This window comes from Mesocricetus auratus, unplaced genomic scaffold (assembly GCF_017639785.1).
Source record: "Mesocricetus auratus isolate SY011 unplaced genomic scaffold, BCM_Maur_2.0 Super-Scaffold_100676, whole genome shotgun sequence".
In the NCBI taxonomy this organism is placed as follows: domain Eukaryota; kingdom Metazoa; phylum Chordata; class Mammalia; order Rodentia; family Cricetidae; genus Mesocricetus; species Mesocricetus auratus.
Genome location: NW_024429266.1, coordinates 9,608,748 through 9,633,683, shown reverse-complemented (window position 1 = coordinate 9,633,683; position 24,936 = coordinate 9,608,748). Strand labels below are relative to the sequence as shown.

Genomic DNA, 24,936 nt, shown 5'->3' with positions numbered 1-24,936 from the left:
CCCACTGTGGGCATCACCATTCCCGAGGCAGGGGGAGTCCTGAGCTGCATGAGTGAAGAAATGGAGCTGAGCACAGTCCAGCAAAGGAGTGTGTATGCATTCGTTTCTCTCCCTGCTCTTGGGTGCAACAAGCTCTCTCTGCAGCCTTGACTTCTCCACATGACGGACAGGAACCTGGAACTGTGAGTTAAATAACCCTCTTTTCCTCCAAACTGCTTTTGGACATGGCATTTTTGTCACAGCCGTATAAACAAAACTAGGACAGGCCTCAGACTCACTATGTACCCCCAATCAGTGCAGTCCTGAACCCTTGGGGAGCCCCTGGCTCGGCCCTTCGAGGGCTGGGATTATAGGCTCACACAGCCACACCCAGATCCATCCACAGCTTTCTTCTGTTCTTGTGCACCTGAGTGGCTACTTTCTTTCCTTCTGGCAAGAGTCTAGCCCTTTCTGTGGAATTGCCAAGACAGCAAGCCTTCAAGGTTGCCCACCAGAGATACGCCACAGCCCCATTCCTGCTCAGCAGTCCTGGGTTTCACCACTTGGCCGTGGCTGAGCCGTGAAGTTGCCATGCATAGAACACCCGCGAGGCAGACTGTTGGGCCTGATCTCACATCTCCATCGCTGACTGTTGTGAGCTCTTTCTGAAGGTTTGTCACGGTCCTGGTCCTATGTTTCAAGTGAATGTGATCAGTATCCAAAATAAATGGGACATCAGCCCTGCCTTTAGTACTAACCCTCTCATTAATTATAAAACAAACACATGTGAATGGCCTTCAGATCTTGCTGACAGTGGGCCTGAGAGCTTCCCAAAGCTTCCTGAGGTCACTGGGTTCTCTGTCTTCAAGCGGAACCCTCCATCCAATGGCAGGAAGAAGAAGGCAAGGGTTGACTGAGAAGGGTGTCTGGGTACCCTCTACCATTTTGGGGTTGCTCTGAAGTGCTAACCCTGGCTACCTCACACAAGGTTCTGTCCAGAGATAATGAGGGGGTCACCCGAAGTGATGAACCATGGGGTGGGGGAGTTGGATGCCGTTTTTACAGGGTGTTAGGAATACGGATCTAGGGCCGGTGAGGTGACTGCCGCTTTGAATCCCAGGGTCTGGCATGGCAGAAGGAGAGAGCTGGCTTCCAGTTGTCCTCTGACCGCCATTGTGTATCATGGCCTTGTGTGCTCCTCACACACACTCGTATATCTAATATACTAATAGATATACTTAGCTACACTTAAAATAAGGTAAAATAACAAAACAAGAGAAAGTCACCGCCCTGAAGGAGAGAAACGCAGGACGCCTAGGGCCTCCTCCTCCAGACAGAAATGTTTCTACCCCCCTCCTCCTTCAGACAGAAATATTTCTACTACAGAAAACTAGATTCCGGCACAAGGTTGATTTTTTTTTAACTCAAGGTGGCACCACATCCTATTGGGGTCACTTCATTCTGTTCATATTGAAAGCCATCATTTCTCTGGGCAAGATCAAATGTCATCTTAGACACCCAGGGAGAGGTCTCTTCCTCTCTGATGTCACTGTGTGCCCCATGTGTTAATAAAGATTTTGAGCCCTGAGTAGGATGTGTCAACACTTGGCTTCAAGGGCAGAAAATCGCCTTGCTTTACACTAGGCTGGGAGCCAGCCTGAGCGTTCTAATGAGCTGGTTTTGTACCCTGACATTTCAGAGGTGTTCCTTAAGTTAAAGGATCCATCAAGTCTTCACAGACCCTGTCTAGGGAGCAACAGTGCCAGAAACAGGGAGATCTACAGAAAAATTAATATCTCCAGTACTTACTCTCTATTAAGCTAGCCCCAGGCTTGAGGAGAAAGGTAAAAATGTCGTCATTACAACCTTACTTGGGAAAGTATTTAATTTCCATTGTATGCATGATGTCCAGGGGTAGCAAAACATTCTGGAACATTCTTCTGGCTTACACAGCCTTCCTCCTGTTTTCTTTCCTTTCCCAAAAGAAGGGTAGAGAGACGATGGACATCTGCTGCGAAGGCAGAAGTAGAAAAATTACTCTGTAATTATAAACAGGGCATTCTGATAATCCCTTCATCCTTCAAGGAACTCCACAGAGTCCTGCTAAGCTTGCAAGGCTGGACTCCTCTGCTTTGTGTGCTGGAGCCAGGAAACACTGAGGCAGAAGGAAATCTGAAAGAGGAAAACTTGGAAATCGCAGACCCAAAGAAGAGGCGAAGAACCATTTCCAGTGATGTCAGCTTCCAAGATGTTTCTAAGAGACAGCTCTGGTCCAGAACATGCGGTTCCCATCACTGGCTCAGAAGGTACACAGGGTCTCCCACTTTGACTGTTCCTGGATTTTCCAGAGTGAAATACTGTCCAAAGAGGGGTAGCTTTCCATACACCGATTGTTCCGAAGGGTCACACAGGCGGTAACTGCAACGGGAAAAAAACCTTGATGAGTCACAGGGAACAGGAAGAAGCCGGGTCCCATGTGTCTTTGTGGGGACTGAAGCAGGTATCCACCCCATGCAGGCAGGCTGTGTCTAGAACCAGGGTCCGGTCAGGCCCAACAGTCCAGCATCCCCTAGGGAGAGCCAGAGAGTGACAGGCCAGTTGGAAGCACCCACAGAGGCACGGCCTAAAAGCTACATCCTCAGGGCTTTTCATTGTAGTGGCATTTCCTTTTCCAGCATCAAGAAATTAGGTACTTGGAGCTGGAGAGATGTGGTTAAGAGCACTGGCTGCTCTTCCAGAGGACCAAGGTTGGGTTCCCTGCACCCATACCAGGAGGCTCGCAACTGCCTGTAACAACTGGATCACATCAGTTCTATGTGACCTCCTTCCTTCATCTGACTCCATCAGCGGCGCACACACACAGTCATACAAGCAGGCAAAACACTCATACACACCAAATAAACAAACAAATAAATAAATAAGCTTAAAATTTAAGAAAGATCTACAATTTATGTATTTATGTATTTATTTATTATGTACACGGTGTTCTGCCTATATGTACACCTGCATGACAGAAGAGGGCATCAGATCTCATTATAGCACCATGTGGTTGCTGGGAATTGAACTCAGGACCTCTAGGAAGAGCAGCCAGTGCTCTTAACCTCCGAGCCATCTCTCCAGCCCCCAAGATTTAGTTTTAAAAGAGAAATTAGATACTCCACATGCCTGGACATGCCTATAATCTCTCTTTTCCCTCACAGCTTCTCCACGTATGACACGTGACTCACAGTCCTGGTCAGACCGCCACCCCTTCCTTTCCATCTTCCCAGTGCGTGGTTGCCCGTGTCAGAGGTCCTTGGAGGAGGGTACCATTTGACTCTGCTCCCTTTTCCTTGCTGCCAGCGTTCCAATGTTGCTGCCAACACGCCCATGTGGCCTTAGAGGCTGAATGTACTGACGTCTTAGCAAACCCTCTTCATTTCTGAATGTACTGACGTCTTAGCACTTGGACACTATTCTACGACTGTATTTTTATTTTTGTCAATGATCTACTTATTTTTATGCACACTGGGTTTTGCCTGCATGTTTGCCTATGTGAGGGTGTCACACGGACAGGAAGTGGAGTTACAGATGGTTGTGAGCTGTCATGTGGGTGCTGGGAATTGAACCTGGGTCCTCTGGAAGAGCAGCCAGTGCTCTTAACCTCCGAGCCATCTCTCCAGCCCCATGACTGTCTTTCTGAAAAAGAGATTTGTTCATTTTTATTTAGGGGCATGAGTGTTTCTCTGCATGTTTATGTGAGCATCACACGTGTGCAGTGATGGAGAAGTCCAGAAAAAAAGCGTTGACTCTCCTGAAGCTGGAGTTACCAGTCTTATGAGTGCCCAAAAAAAATGGGTGTTGGGAATTGAACCCAGGTCCTCTGGAAGAGCAGCCAGTGCTTTTAATCACTGAGAAATCTCTCCAGCCCCATGCTGTCTTAATTTCACACCCATCCTACCATTCTTTGACTAGGAAACTCTCTCCACCGCCATCCCCCTTGTGTGTAACAAACAACACTGCAGCTCCCTGCGCAGTGTACAGAGCCTTCTGTCCGGGCATGGCCAGGTTTCTCAGACCATTCTTTCCTGCTATTTACTGCATCCATGCAACACTGCAGGGACCCCACTGTGCTCTCCCTGGCTTGGTGACTCCTAGTAACTATCCCTCCTTCCCTTCCTCAAGCAGCAGAATTCCACACTTTCCTCCATGCCCGGCTTGAATGCCACCTGATCCAGGGAAGAAGCTCACAGTCCCATAATTGCCAGCAGCAATTTCCCGCTTCTTAATTTCTCTGCTCTTGCCACGTTTTGTCCTGTAGGTTCAGGTCACACGTCTATCTGTTCTATGGGACAGAGTGACCGTGGGGAACTCAATGTGCGTCCAATTCCCTTGTCCACGTCCATCCAGTTCTGGGCCTTGTCAGTCACCCCTGGCCCACAATTGCTTGTTGAATGGACAGGAGTACTGGTGACACTCTCAAAGACAGTATGAGCTAGATGTGGTCTTCCAGCACGCAGGAGACTGAGACAGAAGGCGGATAGCAAGTTCTAGGTCAGCCTGCTATATAGCAAGACCTTGGGGGTGGGTGAGTAGGATCTGCACCATTGTCAGGCACAAACCTCAAGAAATCATGAGCCAAGGTGGAAATATCATGATAAGACCCCTTCAGCCAGGGGAGCTCGCCTCTGTGACTCACTTAAGCTAAGCCCAATTCTATTACACTCATATTTAAAACATTATTACTGAAAGTATTGACTATGTTCCACTTCCCCTTCAGAACAACACATTGTACAAACATGGTTCTAACTACTCTTCAAAACAGAAATGGCTGCCGAGAACGGAGACACAGACAAGGTCCCACACGTGTGGGGTGGTATGACCACAGACAAGAGGTACAGCCTAGGCTAGCCTTGATCTCCTGGCCCTCCTACCTCTGCCTCTTCAGCGTATCTTTCCGGTGTGTGCTAGCATTGCCAACAGAGGCCTAACTTTTCTGTTGCAGAAGGAGATCTGAGGTAAGATCTCCTATGGTCCAGGTGGGTCAGGAGCTGCCTGAGGCTGGGAGGACGAGGAACTCATGATTCTCTCATGCGGCGACAACAGGCCTGGGTGACACTGCCCCAGCTTAGGGGCTGCGGCAGGACCAAATGTAGGTCTGTGATGTGCTAGGGTGGCATTCGACCCCCTGAGCTCCTGCACCAGAGTGTATTACATAAGTGTGTGAGACTGTCAGGGAATAAATTTAAAAATAATAAAGACATTAAAGCTGAGCTTGTCTCTCCTGGAGCTCCCAACCCCTCCTCGGCGTGTGGAATACCGGTGTGTCTCCCTGCTTGCTCCTGTAGCCCTGAGTCCTGCTACAGGACATGACACTGCAGCCACAGTGTGCTGGATGGATGGACGGATGGACGGACAGACGGACGGACGGATGGATGGGTGGATAAAGCCACTATTCTGAGCTATCTCAGCCTGCCTAGCATGCTTCCTTGTGACATAGCCTGCAATAGCCTTGGACCACGAATCCAGGCATCTCTGTTTACTTGCCTCTCCCGAAGTCACCGTGTGATGAAGGAGGCTTTCGGGGATGGGGGAGGGATAAGACATCAATCATTTCTGTGACTTGTCATATCTTCCTAGGCTCTGTGCTGTGGGGCTGTGGGGTCTACCTGCCTCAGGGAGTTCCTGTACCTCTCACAAACCTGCATATGCACAAAGCATTTCCCACATGACTTCAACCCCTACTACACCCTTGCTATACAGGTGACTCTAAGAGGCAAAACCTATGTACCCAGGATCCTGTGTCCAAATGCTTGTCTGATACAAAAGCCCAGTCAGAGGATCAGGAGTTCAAAGTTATTTCATCTTCTAGCAAGGAAGCTGCCACTCCTCATATTTACGTATTCCTAAGGTCTTCTAAGAATCCAGAGATTCCAAATAATCACTCATTTACCTCTAGCCTGGAAAACTCCACATTGCCAGGTGCGCAAGTGAGGTCAACAGCGGCCTCTGGTGGCCATAACTAGGTATTGCAAGAGATGTATACCAAGCCTTTTCCATCAGTCTTGCCTGACGAATGGACCTTCTCTGACTTTATCTATATATCGATATCTACATCTGTATCTGTCTGCATATCTATATCTATCTATATATATTTATAGCTATATCTTTCTCCCTCTCTTTATAAATACATATGCAACCTCTTGGAATTAACAAATTACACTTAGAGATAGAACCTTTATAGTTCAGAATGACCTGGGTCTATGTAGACCAGGTTAGCCTCAAAATTATGGCAATACTTCTGCCTCAACCTCCAAAGTGCTGAGACTACTAACATCAGCAACCTCACCAAGCAATAAATTATATTTCAAAGAACATTTCTCCATGTTTCATTTCAATGAATATTAAAGTATGCAATCACTCTGATAAACAAGAGGCATTTTTTAAAGTCTAAACAGAGGTCTCTGAGGACTGGACATTGTAGCTCAGTGGTGAAGTTCTTATCTAGCATGCTTGAGGCTCTTGGCTCCATCCCAGCACTCGAAATAAAAATACAAACAACTCCTTCTCCTCCACTTAGACATCTCCATCCTTACATGGCAGTGTGAACAGAGATATTTTGTCTTCTATAAAGTTCTGTTCACACTGTCTAACTCACTCACATCGGTGACCAGGCATGGCTACGGCCAAGGTCTCTGGCCAGTCCCCACATAGAGATCACAAAGCCATGGGCAGTCCTAGGTTAATTCCATTTCTGAGACCTCGTGGTGTATCTCCATGGCTGGAGGCAAGCATCATTGTGACAGCTCCCAGAGGGGTGTCATATGGACATTGTCACCACTCCTGGTCACTGACAGGGTTGGGTTAGGTGTCACTGAAAGCAACTAGCCTCAGGAATGGAAGTTCTTCTGGTTGTCCTTGCTCTCAAAAGTGCCACGTCCATAGATACAGCAAGATGCCAAGGGACCAGGGATCAGGACCTCATCGTCTACTGAAAGTGATACAAGTTGCTTTATTTCAGTTCTGCGAAGTTTTGTAAATTCAGTTGTTACAAATAAAGAAACTGAGACCTCGAGATCCTAAGCTAAGATGGAACTCTCTATGAGAGTGTTTGCCCATTGTGCACAAGATCCTGTGTTCCAGTCCCAGCAAGAAAAAAGGAAAAAAGAAAAAGTGCCCACTTCAGCCAGTCCTTTAGAGCAGAAACTCCATCCTCCTCCTTTCCCATGAGTAGACGGACGGCAAGCCTCCCTGTGCTCAGCCTAACCAGACAAACCTGGAATAATTCTCTGCGGTAGGTGTCTCGCTTTGCCCAGGTGGGCTCTGACCGTATGAAAACAATTAGAGCATATGGCTGGGCTGTAAGGGCCTGCAAGGCTGGGCAGGTGGGCGAGAGGTCAACCTTCCTGCCGGGCATATTCAGTGCAAAGCAGCACCAACCCCTGGGCACCAGCGATACCCAGAGATGCCGCTGAAGGGGTTGTGTGCTCCGCCTGGAAGATTTATATCCTGCAGCGGGGCCTCTCCCTGCCAGATTTATGACCACCTGTCCTGAGAAGAACATAAATCACTATACTCAAGGCACTTTAAATCTCAGGGAGAGATAGAAGACACCTCGGCCGGCTGCACTGTCTCCCTGGGTATTAAAAGCAATTAGGGCAGGATGACTGCAGAAGATCAGGGAGTGAGTATGGGCTCCTGTGATCCCCGCTTCCTGCCCTTACTCTGTGTTTGGGGTCCATTACTCTCTTTCTACAAACATAGCCTCCCAAGAGAGGAGTTCTGACAGTGCAGAAAACCAGCCCCTGCGAGGAGTCGGTTCTGCAAGCACCAGAGCCTTTCCAAGCCGGAGGGAAAGGAAGTCCCACACCAAGCAGTGTGCGGGGCGAGAACCAGCTCCCGAGCCGTTTGTCTGACCCACACAGAGACTTTTCCGTGAGGACCGGATCCACGCCTAGTGGTCCTAGCTACCGGGGAGACCGAGACAGGAGAACCACAAGTCCAAGGGTTACAGAGGCTACAAAGTGAGCTCAAAGCCAACCCGGATGACTTAGAGAGACGCTGCCTCAAACTAAAAGGGGAGGGTTGCTTGCGAGCACGTGCTTGCTGCCCTCGCCGAGCGGCCCTGGTTCAGTTCCCAGCAGCCACATGGTGACTCACGACTGTCTGCAATGTGTTCCAGGGGGTCTGATGTCCTCTTCTGCTCTCTGTGAGCTTCATACACATACATGCTGCATACATGTAGGCAAACGCCCACACACATAAAATAATAATAATAATAAAATTTAATAAGAAGTAAAACAAGATGGCTGGAGACAGAGCTCTGTGGTAGAAGACCTGCCTAGCATTCACAAGGACCGGGATCCTATCCCTAACTCCTAAAACAGAACAGTCAGGGCCTAGAGGGAGGAAACTTGCTGACAGTCACAATATTGCAGGGGCCAGGTCTTTCTCCAACGCCCAGCCTGCCTTTCTCTTTGCTGTATCTCCTTGGTTGCATGGGAAATAAAAAGACTGGGTTCTCCATTGCTCTAACGCTGAATGGATACAAACAAGAGCTCAGTGCGTCGTCATCTCTGTCCCTGCTCCTCCGCAGCACCTGCCTTACATAGTGACACTTCCCACGGTCCCTTACAGGAGTCCCCCTTACTCTGGGGAATACTGTCCCAGATCTCCAGGGGGGACGGCAGACCACAGGCAGGATGGAACCTGGGGCATCCTGGCTTTCTTCTGTACGTGCCAACTCCCCAGGGGCCTAAAGCTCCCACTCCGCCTGGGTGTGGTGTTTCCACCATTCCCTTTTACAAACTATGATAAACATGGCTCCTCAGACGCCCGAACCCCAGGATGAGACCATGTGCCTCCCGCCCCCCCGTTCTACCTCCTCAGTGTTTCCAGAGGCTCCTTCCTGTCCATGATGCCGGTGTCCGGATCCACCGTTGTTAAAAGGCACCTGGACACATAGAAAGCATCACACGGGGGACAAAGCAGAGAGGCAGGCCTTGCCCACCCCCCCACGGGGACAGGAACCGGTCTCACCTGGTGCAAGCCATCACTCGGTTCAGTTCCACGTCCCCAATGAGGAGCTCATCCCAAGAATCCTAGAAAGCAAAGAATAAATTCCCGTGAGCACCTCTGGGCCCTTACCTGTGCAGGGACTTTCAGGGAGTCACAGCTAATGATGTCATTAAACCGGGGGTGGGGGGTAGGGGATCCTTCACCTCAGTCCAGAGAGGCCAAGAGACACCTGCTCCTTTGAGTTCCCTTTCTTCCTAAGCAATGTTAGTCCCCTCTCCTCTTTGAAAGCTTACGCAGGCATGACATCTGAGGTTGGATCGGTAGAACTGTATAAACTGGACATGGTGTCACATACCTGTAACATGGCACTTGGAAGGTAGAGGCAGGGATATCAGAAGTTCTAGGCCAGCCTTGCTACATAACAAGTTTGAGAACAGCTTGGGATACATGAGAACCTGTCTTGAACACAAATGCCAAACTGCTGTGTAACCTGGGGTCCTCATTGCCCATCCTCTCCCCTGCGGCATCGGGGAGTGTCCCGACTCCAGCAGAGACTGCCTCTCAGGGATGGCCTGCGGGCATGGCTAGCGGAGCCCGTGTCTTGAGGCCAAGCAAGCCAGTGGACCGAGTCCCTCCAGCCACTCCAGTTCAGTGACAAACAGGGTACACACATGAAAACTTGAAGCTAAGAGGACATCCTCTTTGCAAAAATCCCAGGCAAATGGAATGGAGCATTGAGCAAAAGTGCTTGCTGCCGGCTAGACAACCTGAGTCGGATCCTCTGGGCCCGCATGGTGGAGGGAGAGAAGCAACTCTTGTGAGTCTCCTCTAGCCTCCATACATGTGCTGTGACACACACACACACACACACTAAATAAATAAATAAATAAACAAATAATGTGATAATTAAAAATACAAGTCCAGCCGGGCGGTGGTGGCGCACGCCTTTAATCCCAGCACTCGGGAGGCAGAGGCAGGTGGATCTCTGTGAGTTCGAGACCAAGCCTGTTCTACAGAGTGAGTTTCAGGACAGGCTCCAAAACAATACAGAGAAACCCTGTCTCGAAAAACAAAACAAAACAAAAAACAAAAAATACAAGTCCACAGAAATAAGTGAGGATAAAGAGGATGGATATGGTCGAGGTGTGTTAAATGGATATGGTCGAGGTGTGTTAAATGTGTACATAAAAATTTCACACTGAAACCCGTCATGTTGCAAATAAAAGCATAATGAAATTCTATGTTGGTTGAGGTGCAGACACGGATCCTGGGATTTGGAGGAACACACCAGACAAGGTTGGCTTAGGAAAAGCCTGTCGAATTGCCAAGTGAGCAGAAGGGTGAGGGGGACCACAGTCAGGGAGGAAGTCAAAAGGAAGGCAGCGTTGTTTTAGTGTGCCTCGGGTCCTCCATCCCCAACACCAAAGAGAAAAAGAAAGAAGTCATCACCGAGGAGACCAGAGGACATGGAGGAGGTCAGACGTCTGCCACAAAGGAGGAAGCTGGGCTGGTGGGGCTAGGAGCAAGTATCTGAAGTGAAAGGAAGGCTCAGGTGTCAGCGTGGCTGCAGAGTAACCCAAGTTATAGCGTTAGTCCTCATAGTGCTAGTCTCTATATGGGCATGGCATGGATTTTGTCTGGCTCAGTTTTTTTTTATTTTTAGACTTAATAATTTTGCTTGCATGTGTGTAAGTATACCACGTGTGTGCCTGGTGGCCACGGAGGTCAGAAGAGGGCATAGGATGCCTTGTCTTGGACCTGGAGTTAGAGGAGGGTGGGAGCCACCATGTGGGTGCTGGGAACTGAACCACGGGACCTCAGCAAGTGCTGTTTTCTTAAAGCCAGCTCTCCAGGCTCCTTGGCTTTGTTTTAAGTTAACATAGGTCCTTTCTCTGACTATATCGTAATGGAAAACTGGGCACAGAGTTTCCAGTAGCCACAGCCTGTTCTGTGAACATGTCTCCAGCAGGGGCCACTGTGGTAATAAAACACATAAAAGGATAAAAGAGAGAACGGAGGACCCTAGTTAGGGAATTAATTAGTTATTACTTAGAGAACCATTTCCAAAGCCGCTCCTAGGTAGAATAAAAACCATTAGGACATCGAACATAGAAAACTAAGGCAGGGGCTGGAACATGACTCAGTGGCTAAGAGTGTGTATTGCTCTTGCAGAGGGTGCTCAGATACACCGTAATGCCAGCTCTCGAGGATCTGGCGCCTTCTTCTGGCCTCCAGGGGCACCTGCATTTACGTGCACGTAAAACTGTACACACACCCTATACACATAATCAAAAATAAATCTTTTTATTTAAAAGAAGACTGACAAGGTAGTACACCCCTTTGATCCCAGCACTCAGAATGGATTGCTCTGAGTTTGAGGCCATCCTTCCTGGTCTACATGGTAAGTTCCAGGCCAGCTGGGGTTACATAATGAGACACTTCCCTTAAAAAAAATTATAGAAAAGAAAATTAAGGTAAAAAAAATTCTGCTGTCTGGAAGGCATCTGTTTAGGGAAGGAGAAGAGAAACCTCTCAGCACTGACTTCACAAAGGCCTGGAGAGGTGTTGGCCCTGAGGAGCCCGTGGGAGTCTTCCGTCAGGACACACGTAGGTAATAACTCAAAACAAGACGGGCTCAGGGCCAGAAAGGCCCGGACAGAGCCGAGCATAGCCTGGACTTAGTTATATATTGCTGAGGGTCCAGTTTGCTGTCTGTAGGGCGTTTATTGGAAACCAGAAAGTCAGCCGTGCCGCGGTAGCAGAGCTGGAGTGATTTGAGTGTTGCAGAAGGGGTGAGGACATTGTCTTATTAGTTGCACATGTGGATGACTTTATTTATTATTGCACATGCATGTGAATGAGGGAAGGGCTGCGTGTCCCACCTTCACACGAGCCCTGGGTCACACTGCCATGCTTGGTAAGTGCCTTTACAAGCTGAGCCGGCTCACAGGCTCGGTGTGGAATTTGAGAGAAGGCGAGCTCCCAAAGCTGTGAGCAAGGATCACACTGAACAGTGAAAGAGCTCCCATGGGGCCCCTGGGAGCTGGTCCCTTGCCTCTCTAGGGTTCCAGAGAGAACTCTTTGTGGTCCAGACTTGATGATGTATCAAAGTCTGACCTAGCAGGTAGCCAAGAACTTCACAAGGCAATGCATGTGACTGGGCCTGGGAGGGGCAGGGCAGAGGGAGGGGCCAGAAGCAAATCTGCAGTGCTGAGCTTTGTGAGAGTGTTGTGCCCCAGGCAGATGTTGGAAAGTAAAAAGGACTCTGGGTAGGAGAAGAGCCTGAGGGCAGCCTGGGGGTATGTATCTTCTTTATCAACAGAGCTCAGCCCTCCAGAGGAAGCCCAGGGCTGTATGTACCTAAGGAGTGACAGGTAGTAAGTGACAGGTTAGGTAACACTGCAGGAAATGGTGCAGATGACTGAGAAAGCGGGGAGGGTCCCTTTTGTCAGGCTGATTGATGACTGGCACAAGCCCCGATGTATGGCCCCTTTTCACAAAGGAACAAACACAACCGATGCAGAGTCACTGCATAAGGATGCATGCAGTGCACTCATGCACAGACACTGCAGTCACTGCATAAGGATGCATGCAGTGCACTCATGCACAGACACTGCAGAGTCACTGCATAAGGATGCATAAAGCGCACTCATGCACAGACACTACAGTCACTGCATAAGGATGCATAAAGCGCACTCATGCACAGACACTACAGTCACTGCATAAGGATGCATAAAGCGCACTCATGCACAGACACTGCAGTCACTGCATAAGGGTGCATAAAGCGCACTCATGCACAGACACTGCAGTCACTGCATAAGGGTGCATAAAGCGCACTCATGCACAGACACTGCAGTCACTGCATAAGGATGCATAAAGCGCACTCATGCACAGACACTACGGGATCACTGCATAAGGGTGCATAAAGCGCACTCATGCACAGACACTGCAGTCACTGCATAAGGATGCATGCAGTGCACTCATGCACAGACACTGCAGAGTCACTGCATAAGGGTGCATAAAGCGCACTCATGCACAGACACTGCAGTCACTGCATAAGGATGCATAAAGCGCACTCATGCACAGACACTGCAGTCACTGCATAAGGATGCATGCAGTGCACTCATGCACAGACACTCTGCCTTCATAGGAACACACATGTTTGGATCTGAGACTACACAGGAATGTTTTATATAATACACCAGAAGTGAGCTAGCTAGAGGTCTCACTGGTAAAGACGCTTGCCACCAAGTCTGAAGACCTGAGTTCAATCCCTGGGATCCACACAACTGAAGAGAGAACCAACTTCCACACGTTGTCCTCTGACCACCACACGCGCACTGCGGCGTGTGCACACACCGAGTGAATAAGTGAATGCATAAGTTAATACAACTTAAAAGACACCGGGGTGGACTTGTGAGAATGGTAGTCTTAGATTGCTCTTCTCCCAGAATTCCTTGTCCACCTTCCACAGAAAAGCTGAGAGACAGAATTAGTTCCCCAATATAAGGGGTTAGAACGCAGTCACACAGTCACTCGGCCTATGCCTTTCCCTCGCCTCACCCACTCGATAATACACAAGCGGAATGACCAGAAGTCAGTTCCCACTGAGGGCTGACATCACTGGTTCCCACAGCTGGCCTCCACACCACAGCTTCTTCACAGCCACTTTTACCTGAGAAATTTTTATGTGACTCCCCAAGCATGCAGGCATACAACATAGGTACACAGATCGAACATTCATCGATAATAAACAATGAAACTATTTTAAAACAATTCTTCAGTGTGCTTACCATTAATTGAAAATAAAGTGAATGCGTATGCTAATGAAATGAATGTGTTCACCTGACAAAGCATAATCCAAAGATATTCTAATTAGACATGGCTGAGGGGTGAGGGTAGACAAATACTGCACAATAAGAAAAAATCACAATTCCTAACAAACCAGAGTCTCAAATCTGAACCAAGGCATTTTTTTGGCTTGTTGTGACCAAGCACAATGCAAAGTGAATGCCATGTGTTCACAGCCAAGTCTGCAGCGAAGTCGCCTGATGCAACATGGGTGAGTACTGCCAGAAACACACCAGATTCACTAGGTGTATTCACTGTGTGTGTATCCACTATGTGTATTCACTGTGTGTGTATTCACTGTGTGTGTATTCACTGTGTGTGTATTCACTGTGTGTGTATTCACTGTGTGTGTATCCACTCTGTGTGTATTCACTATGTGTGTATTCACTATGTGTATTCACTATGTGTGTGTATTCACTGTGTGTGTATTCACTGTGTGTGTATTCACTGTGTGTGTATTCACTATGTGTGTGTATTCACTATGTGTGTGTATTCACTGTGTGTGTGTATTCACTGTGTGTGTATTCACTGTGTGTGTATTCACTATGTGTGTGTATTCACTGTGTGTATTCACTATGTGTGTGTATTCACTGTGTGTATTCACTGTGTGTATTCACTGTGTGTGTATCCACTATATGTATTCACTAGGTGGTACATTGATTACTATATTATGCGTGTGTATTCACTGTGTGTGTACTCACTATGTGTGTGTATTCACTATGTGTGTATTCACTGTGTGTATTCACTGTGTGTGTACTCACTCTGTGTGTGTATTCACTATGTGTGTATTCACTATGTGTGTATATTCACTGTGTGCATTCATTATGTGTGTGTATTCACTATGTGTGTGTATTCACTGTGTGTATTCACTATGTGTGTGTATTCACTGTGTGTATTCACTATGTGTGTGTATTCACTGTGTGTATTCACTATGTGTGTGTATTCACTGTGTGTATTCACTATGTGTGTGTGTTCACTATGTGTGTGTATCCACTATGTGTATTCACTATGTGTATTCACTGTGTGTGTGTATCCACTATGTGCATTCACTAGGTGGTACATTGATTACTATATCAGCTGCTTTTCTATTGCTGTGATGGGACACTATGACCAAGGTAGCTTAGAGAAGGAAGAGTGTGCCTGGGCTTCTGGTTCGGGGGAACAGAGTCTGTGCTGGCAGGTTAAGCATGTAAACCACGGCGGCAGCAGAAAGCTGGGGGCTCATGTCTTGAACCGTGAGGACAAGCAGAGAGAGCAAACTGACACCTCCTAGACCTCCCCAAACAGTGCCACTAACTAGGGATCAACTGTTCAAATGCCCGAGACCACGGGTGGCATTTCAATCAACCACCACACACTTCCTAATCCTCACATCGCTTCTGTCATGACCAGCGTCTGACTCCACGACAGATCAGACAGAGTCAGAGTCAACAGCCACAGTCAGTTGCCAGGACCTCCCAGACACTAGCTCACCGTGCTGAAGCACAATGTGGCCCCCTGAGGGCCCAAGGAAGGGGGCCCTGGAGGTGTCTGGGAACGCCAGCAAGCTGGTAAGTACTCTACCATGCTAAAGACGCTGGTCTTCCTCAAGGGAGTCAGCAGCTAGGCAGAAACCAGGCAGGTAGGATGGGCAGCAAAACACAACACACACCCTGTTTGTTCCCTGAGTGACACAGACTGTATGCTCCATGCTGAGTAAATTTAGCACAACAGCCAATCTGCCGACTCAGGCTCTCACTGAAAGTCCCAGACCTCACAGAGCAACTTCCCTGCCTCACTTAGGAGCATCTATCACACACAAGCCTTCACTTCTTAGGTGGGTGTCCGCAGACCTAGAATAGAACCACTATGCAGAGCAGAGACCACAAATGACTCACTTCTTGCAATAGTCTAATCCAACGTCAGTAACTGTTACGCTTTTGTTGTCATTGAGATGCTGTCTTGTGTAGCCCGGGCTGACCTTGAACTCAGCATGTAGCTGAGGCTGGCTCTGAACTTCCAACCCTCCTGCTTCTACCTCGCATGCTTGGATTATAGTGATGGACCTCCAGGAAATAACTATTACACCTTCCACAAAATAAAAAGAAAGAGGCTGTGCAGGCCAAATGTTACCTCTGCATGAGCACGGCATCCTGAAATGACAATGTTGGGCCGGAAGTTAATCGCTTTCACTCTCTTCTCCATCCTGGAGTTGAGATCTTCCAAGGAAGCCTCGGAAAGGACCAAGAATGGACTTACATCTGAGTAGGCCACCTGATGAAGAAACAGACATGTGATACACTGTGGCCCAGAAATGCCTCAGAAGGGACATCACGGGTCTAGTCCCTGAAAACCCAGCACCCCCAACACACACACACACACACACACACACGCACGCACGCACGCACGCACGCACGCGCACACACCTAGTTTTCTAGTTCTTTACATAGAAATGTCACAGCAATTCAAAGCTTTAACTGGCCTTGCAGACATAAAGGGGCTGGAGAGAAGGCTCAGTGAAGAGTGGCTGCTCTTGCAGAGAACCAGAGTTCCATTCCCAGCACCCACACGGCAGCTCAGCACTGTCTGTAACTCCAGTTCCAGGGGATCTGATGTCATCTTCTGGCCTTCGTGGGCACTGCACATATGTGGTACACATATATTTAGGCATAACACTCATAGCCTATAAAATCTTGTTTGATTTCATGAACAGAGCATGACCTCAGAGTCCTAGAGCTGTCACTAGACATGCTCCCTTAAAGACATCACCTTACCTTCACAAGCACCCATTTCCTTAGTGTTAAATAAGGTGGTCTAGTTTGATAGTTTCATTAGATTGGAGAAAATGGCCATTAATTCTATAGGTGCCTATCTTTATGCCACCTTAAGTTAATGTGAGGTATGAATTGTCAGCCCTCATTTTTTTTAACACTAAAGTTGTCTGATCCTACCAATCTTCATCATGATGAGTTCCTGTAGAGGAACCAACCTGACCATGTGAAGTCTGGGGGTCCCCACACCTGCTGCCCACACCTGCTCCCCACACCTGCTGTCCACACACCTGCTGTCCACACACCTGCTCCCCACACTTGCTGCCCACACCTGCTGTCCACACACCTGCTCCCCACACCTGCTGCCCACACACCTGCTCCACACACCTGCTGCCCACACCTGTCCCCACACCTGTCCACACACCTGCTCCCCACACCTGCTCCACACACCTGCTCTGACCTGTACTTGTAATCTGACACACACACACACACAAAAGTTGCACCACATTGTTACAGAACTGATAAAAAAACGATACAACTGTAGAATAAACAGCATTGTATTTCTGGTGGCTATACAAACAGAAGAGTAGATCCTCCAGGGGAGTGAAGCTCCCTCAAGTCAAGAAAAAGAGCCTCACTCTTGTACCCATCCTGGCAGGGATGAGAGTATTCCTAAGAGACACTCGTGGCTCTCCCTTTGGCAATGAGACTAGATCCCAAGAAACTGGAATATTCCCAGGAATCTTCCCGGAAGGAGGAGAAGAGGGCTGGGACCATGGTGTCAGCCAGGAGGAGGGGCTTCTGTCTCAAGATTTCACACAGTTCTGACAACTTTCGAGAGACTGGAGCCTAGATAGTGGTGGCGGGCAGACTTGCTAGTTCTGCATAGCTGTGGCCCTCCATTCAGAAGCCTGCCTCGGGAGGGCAGTCGGGGCCTAGGCCGTGAGCATGGCAAGTGCTTTCTTCCTGCCTATTGCTCGGAGTCTCTGGAGCCGCGAAAACCACAGCCTTTAACTTAGCAGGAGTGTGGCACACGTGGGAAGGCTCACACGGCTTTTCCCCACCCTCGGACCGAATGCCTCTCCCACGCCTCTGACCTGGTCCGTGGGCCGGAATCGACTTTTCAGCAGGTGAGAACTTCTGGGGCGCATGTGAGGCTCGAAATGCACCAGGCGATAGGGCTGCGTCTTCAGGAAGTCGGTGATCCACTGAGCGGCTGCCTCCCCACAATCCCTGCCCTGCACCTCCAGACCGTGCACTCTGCAGTGGGCACAGGGCAACAGGCAGGGACAGTTGAGAGGCTCTAGTTCTGTAACAGTCAGTGTACTCCTGGGCAGATCGGAAAGGCTGCAGCGGTCCCCCTGTGACCCCTCCATCATCAGAGGATCTTACTTAGCCCAGTCCTGCCTTAGGGTCACCGCAGAAACACAATGAGATTGAAGGTGCTGCTTCACGCCTGACTTCTCCCATCTGTAAAAGCGACTGAAGCGTACCTCTGTCTGCCTACCTGAAAGGTATGCTTGGGGGATGCAGGGATGCACTGAGTTTTCAGAACATGATCAGGCTGGGGAGATGCTTTGGTGCAAGCATGGGGACCCAAGTTCAACGCCCCCAAAACCAAGCCTAGCATTCCTGAGAAGAGAACCTTGATTGAGGAATTGCATAATTCAAGCTGGCATGTAGGAGACTGTCTCGGCTGTTAACTGTTGTGGGAAGACCCAGCCCACTGTGGTGTGAAGAGAGAGGAGTGGGCATTTATTGCAGTAGCAGGATTTGAACCCAGGACGTGGTGCATGCTAAGCAAGTACTGTACTACTGAGCCATATCTCCATTCTTCTTTTTATTTTTTTTCTTCATTTTTTCAGACAGGGTCCCACTGAGTTGCCCGGGCTATTAAACTTATGATCCTCCTGCCTCAGCCTCCTTCCTGCTAGGATTACAGGTTGATGCCACCAGGCCTGACTGAGATGGGTAGGCTATGGGTTTCCTTTGGCATTCATGCTTTTGTTGTTAAATTTTCATTTTTGAGACATGGTTTCTCTGTGTAGCCTTGGCTGTCCTGGAGCTCTCTGTAGACCAGGCTGACCTCGAACTCAGAGATCCATCTGCCTCTGCCCCACAAGTGCTAGGATCAAAGGTGTGAGCTACCATGTTCAACTCATGTTGCAGATTAACTAAGAATGCAGAAACACCCAGGCACCTTGATCCATGCTTTTAATCCCAACACTTAGAAGGCAGAGGCAGGTGAATCTCTGTTTTACAAAGCAAGTTCCAAGACAGGTGGGGTGAGAAACCCTGTCTCAAAAACAAAAAAATACAGAAACAATAACAAAAGTGTAATTAAGCCAAATCATTGTCCCACAATTGTGGTTTCTTAGTTCCTAAGCCAGGTCCTAGAGCACCCGCCTTCCCAAAGCCCATCAGTACTGAGGAGATCAGTTTCTGCACGGACTACCCTAGCAATGTCCTCCTTCCTCCAACCCCAACACAGGACACCTCTTCAATGACAGCCATTCTTCTCCACTTTGCAATTTCCCCCCTCTGAGCTACATGTCGTATCTAGTAGGACACTGTCACCAGAGCCCTTTGCAAAGACAGTCCTGGGACAAATTACAGGACTTCCCCTCTTGCGGGGACACCCTTACCTGCCACCTGGATCCTTTTGTCCTGGCTCCTCTGATGGGATTGTTTTTCTCTTCATTCCATGTGAATGTGCTTTGACCCCATTGCTTTCTACATCAAACTTTATTTAATTAATTCATTTATGTTTGAGTTGGGGTTCAAACCCAGAGCTTCAAGCGTGCTAGGCAAGTGTGGTACCCCTAACTCACACCCTCAGCCCGAGACACTGAGCTCGTATGTTCCTTGTCCCTACACCAGCTGTTGGAGCGAGTTCCTCATGTCTCCTCTTGGGAGGCAGAGGACTGAGCGCTAGGGGTGGGGAGGCCAGGTGTAATCAGTGACTAACTATGGATGATGTGCTCTCTGGGGCCCTCCAGTGCTCACACCTCCTCAAAATTGCAAGGGCATTGCACAGTCTGGATTTAAATACAGGCATGTATGTTCACGCATGTATATATAGGACATGAAAGTGAAGAGGAACTATGCATGGGAGGGGGAGGTCTAAAGGAAAGTGGGGGGCAAAAATACCTTCACGTCTTCTGTTACATGTAGAATCTAGGTTTAATTGTCCATCTACCTATTAATCTATCTATCCACCATCTAGCTATGTAAACAGAGTTTCGTGTAGCCCAGGCTGGCCTTGAGTTCATGCAACCAAAGATGACCCTGGACTTCAGATCTTCCTGCCTCCACCTCTCCAGGGCTGGAATTACAGGTGTGTACCTCCATGCCTAGACTTTGTAGCATTGTGTAAACCCAGGGTATGTGGCAGGCAAATACGCTACGACTGAGCTGCATCCCCAGCTCTATATATACATACGTGATACGAAATATTGAGACAATCATTTTGGGGGGAAGAAAATACCAATGGAGGGGTACAGGACAAGGGAACAGGGAGCTATTATGAGCAAAATACTGTGTGTGTAAAAATGTCATAACGAAACCCATCTATTATTTTGTAAGCCAACTGTGAATTTAAACTATTAAAGGCGAAAGAAGAGTTGCGTGTATGTGTGTGGTCCCACAGGCCAGAGTCCTGTTCCACTCACCTGCACTGGACTAGTGGGTTTGTGGTGGGCGGGGTGACAGGCAGCAGCAGGTCCTTTGTGTAGGCAGCACTGAGAGTCAAGGTGTCATTGTCATAGGTCAGGGAAACCAGGACCATGCGAGGTTCTTGCCGGGCAGTGACCATGTTCCCATCTTCATTGATCACAAGCCAAAACCTGACATTGCCAAAACGAAACCAGCACAGACAGCTTCAGCCATTACCAGAGTCGCAGTTACCCACCTCATATTTCCTCCCTGTAAGATGCCTGGAGGGTGTGGAGGATTGTGTGTGAGAGTGTGCACGTCTGTCTGTTCTGAGCATTGCCTAGGCAGCAAACAAGGACTGCCACCGTCTGTTAATTTTAAAGGGGAGAATACATGTCCCAAGAAGATGGTAAGAATCCGCTTCACAGAAGGCCAGAGACTCGCTGGAAGCAGTGGACTCTTGGGGACAGAAAGACGAGGCTGTTCCTCGGGGAGTTTGCAGCTATAGAGTTCTGCTGAACAACAGGTGATGCCAAGTGCACACACTAATTTCTTTTGTTTTTAAATCGCATGCATATGGGTGTCTGTGGGTATGTATGTATGTGTACCGCATGCGTGCAGTGGGTGCATATGGGTGTCTGTGGGCATTTATGTATGTGTACCGCATGCGTGCAGTGGGTGCATATGGGTGTCTGTGGGCATTTATGTATGTGTACCGCATGCGTGCAGTGGGTGCAAAGGCCAGCGGGGAGCATGGATCCCGCAATTCGCTAAGAAGGTCTAGTGTCCATCTTTACCGTACTTTTCTAGCTCACTATTCCCCAGACATGGAGATACTTACTCCCTAACAAAGTGGTAACTGGAGACACAGAAGCAGTAACTGTTTTCAGAGAAAGAACAGCGCTCCCCTCTCCGCTGCCAGGGAGGTGAAGACTCAGGGCAGAAACGGAAACAGTGGCCATGGAACAGAGCTACTTACCGGTTTGCTCCCCATGGTTTGCTCTTCCTGCCTTTTTGAAACCAACCAGGACCACCAGGCCAGGGGTGGTATTATCTGCAGTGGGCTGGCCCATTCCCCATCAATTAGTAATCAAGAAAATACCCCCCAGAGACTTGCCTATAGGCCGGTCTGATGAAGGCATGTTCTCAACTGAGGCTGCTTTTCCTAGATATCTCTTAACTGGTGTCAAGTTGACAGAAACCTAACCAGGACACCATTTTACCTGTGAATAACTGGGCACTCATGGGATTGAAACTAAATGTATTATGGGAAGGGACATGTGCAGCAGTAAAAGGGAATATATGGCCTATCATATCATCAATCAAGGTAGAGAGCCATCATGTCCCTTAGTAACCAGGTCCTCCTTCTCTTGATCCCCAGTCTGGAATAACAATCAGGGTCCTTGAGTATTTGTGTGGCTTTTTTGGGGGGGTGTTTGTGGGCATTTATATTTGTGTACCAGCAAAGAGCATAAGATGACCTGGTGTGGTGAAATGAAAGACAATGACCCCCAAAGGAAGCGGCACTATCAGGAGGCGTGGCCTTGTTGGAGTTGGAGTGGTCTTAATGAAGGAAGTGTGTCACTGTGGAGGAGGGCTTTGAGATCTCACCTATGCTCAAGACACACCCAGTATCTCAGATCACTTCCTGTTCCCTGTGAGTCAGACTGTAAGAACTCTCAGTTCCCTCCCCAGGACCATGCCTGCCTGCACGCTACCTTACTCCCAGCTGCCATGCGCCACACTATGACAATTATGGACTAGACTTCTGAACCAAGAACCATTACATTAAATGCTTTCCTTTGTCAGAGTTGCCATGGTCACAGTGTCCCTTCACAGCAACAGAAACCCCGACTAAGATAACAGGGCTTCTTTGTGTAGCCTTGGCTGTCCTGAAACTAGAGATCCACTTGCCTCTGCCTCCCAAGTGCTGGGATTAAAGGCGTGCGCCATCGTCTTCCAACTGGCTTCTGTCATTCTTGATAGCATATTCCTCTAGACGCTGTACAGTTGGCTTACTTCAAATAATGTTACCAGCTTCTCTGGCAAGTCTATGTGGGACCTGGATTCAGCCAAGAACCTGGACCAGACCCAGCGCAGCCCCAAACCACAAGTGACATCGCCCATGTGAAGTGTGGCATTGTGGCAGTGAATGCATCCAGGGTTGTGCAACCTTCACCACTGGCTCCCCAACCTTTCATCTTTGCAGACTCTGCACCCATTAGGCAATAACTCGCCTCACCTGCCTCCTCCAGTCCCAGAGGCTCCACTCCACTTTCTGACTATGAATTTGGAGCCACGAAATTGGAACTGAAATCACGCATAGCTAGTCAGTCCCTCTGCCCTGCTCAATGGCATGCCCTAGAACTTCTTTCCAAGACTGGGGGATATTCCGCCATCTATAAAAACCACATTTTAATTAATCTTCTCATCCATTGATGGACATTTGGGCCATTTCCACTTTTACTTGCCACTGTGCATAGTCAAGTTTCAGTGCTGCGAAACGCATTCTTTATAATCAAGCCCTTGCTTTCCACTGCTAACACATCAGAGTGTGCCCAGCTTTGAGCCTGGTGTTTATGCCCAGCTCTCTAGAATGTTGTACCAACTCACTTGCCTGGAAAGGGTCTAACCACTTTCTAGACTTTAGTGTAAACTATTGAATTTTGCTAAATTCTCCCTGAGTGGCCCCCAGACAGACTCTACGACCCTTCCTCTCTGTTTCCTGACACTTGTCACAGTACCCCAGGAGAGCAGTTGCTCATTTTTTGTTTGTCTGGTTGGTTGCATTTTTGTTGTTATTGCTTTTTTTTTTTTGCTTAAATTCCCTGGGAGCTTGTGACAAAAGTAAAGTTTGCCACCACAGCTGTGATGCAAGTTGCAAACATGTTTTCTGAGTCAATATGGTAATAAAATGTCAATGCCCTTTGCCCCTGAGGTTGGGAGAAACTAAAGCCAATAAGCTACTGCATGTGAGACCCCACTCTACAAAACAGGGAATAGTTAGGGTTCTTGACTGCCTGAAGCAGAGGTGTGCAGCTAATCTTTAAACTTTGTCGGGAACTGCCCTCCCTGTCTGGGTGAAAGGAGAGAGAGGTTAGAGTTTTTTCAGGGGGGCATAAAGGGGACAAGGGGAGCGGGGGGGGCAGGGAGTCTGGCAATCAGCCAGAAGACCTTGGGGGCAGCCAGCTCCAGCCTCTTAATGATCTTTGTTCCAGAGACATGGAGAGCAGCAAATCACCACGTGATATGGGTCACACCACGAGAAGGAGCCCACCGGTCCACAGCCACCCACCGACCTGCCTTTTGTAAAAGCCTCTCCTAAATCAGCTATGGGGCAAGAATCTCCATGTCCTCTCCCTGAGTCAATCTTTCAGCGTGTCCACTGGACTGGCTAACCGTCGGTGTTAGCTCTGCAGAGCTGAGAGCCCGGGGTTACAGCACCTTTGGGGAAGTGAGGCTCTGAGGATCCTAAAAGGCCGCCTTCCAGCGATGCCCAGAGCTGGTGGGAAGCCAGACTCAGAGAGGCAGAGGTGTCCTTCCGGAAGCGTGGGAGTCCACACGGGTCACTCCTCAGCCTGATTTATAATCGCTGTTTACAAAATCCCCGTGGCTAAAGACAGCTCACAAATCTCAGGTTCAGCCCCGCGCGGAGCCTTTCTTTACCTGACAAGAGTTTGCGGGAAATAACAATTGCTGATTTCTGCTTTAACTGCAAGGAAAGTGCTCAACCGCTGCAGAAGCGATGAGCTCTGGGATCGACTGTCTTGTTTTCTCCAGTGTTTAAGACTAATACTAAAAGTAAAGTGGTCAAGGGTCAATCCCTTCCGGCCCTGTAGGCAGGGGTGGGTGGGTGGGTGGAGGGGGGCAGTTTGAGCTTTCTGCTGGCGGATTGGCTGGCGTGGGGCTTGTCTCATGGGGACCACATTTTTTTTTCCTCCCGGAAGTGAGAAACATGGAGGCCACAGAGTTCCAGGCCCCTGGAACTGGCTGGTGGAGGCTGAGGGTCACTCTTTGCGTTTCCCAGCGCCCCATCCCCAGGTCCCGCTCTCTTGTCTGGGAAGGAAGGGGCCCCCGACCTCCCCGCACCCACACAGCCTAGGTCTGCAGCGCGGGACTCGGCGTACCTGTCGCGCAGGGGGGCCGCAGCGCAGCCCCATGGCGGTGCACTCCGCCTCGCTCACCGACACCCCCTTGCAGGACTTGACCGGGTAGATCCAGAGCTGCGCCACCGTCCCCACCTGCTGCAGCCGCCGGCGCCGCCGGGGACGCACGCGACGCCAGGCCACAGTCCCCAGCGCCACCGCCAGTCCCAGCGCGGCGACGCCGAGCCAAGTGAACCGCAGCTGCCGGGGGACCCGGGGCGCGGAGAAGCCGAGGAGGGCCAGAGCCCAGGAGCCGGGGGCACCCATGGCGGGAGCGGGCGGAGCCGGTGGCGGTACACCTCAGGGGTCCGGTGCACTAAGCACGACTGTCGCTGGTGGCCGGGCCCGGGCCTAAGCCCAAGGACCTGTAGCTCCTGACCCTTGCCCGCCAATCCAAGTTGAGCATCTTTATTCGGGCTGGGCGGGAGGTGGCGGCTCAAACGTGGTGGCTTTCACCCGTTGTCCCCACCTCCCTCCTGCCCTCCCTCCCTCCCTCATTCACTCCCCCTGGCTCCCCCCACCCCCACCTCGCCCCACAATCAATCAACACAGAAGTTATA

At 49.3% G+C, this 24,936-nt stretch overlaps 1 protein-coding gene across 1 annotated transcript; it reads right to left on the bottom strand.

Annotated features, from left to right (window-relative positions):
• Window positions 1-1,846: 1,846 nt before the first annotated feature.
• Window positions 1,847-24,824, bottom strand: Mtarc1 (mitochondrial amidoxime-reducing component 1). Its single transcript, XM_040739053.1, is given in 8 exon segments — window positions 1,847-2,397; window positions 8,840-8,911; window positions 8,998-9,059; window positions 15,940-16,080; window positions 17,675-17,837; window positions 20,249-20,422; window positions 24,359-24,372; window positions 24,374-24,824. Coding segments are annotated over 8 exon segments (1,023 nt in total). The 5' UTR covers window positions 24,644-24,824; the 3' UTR covers window positions 1,847-2,270.
• Window positions 24,825-24,936: the final 112 nt, after the last annotated feature.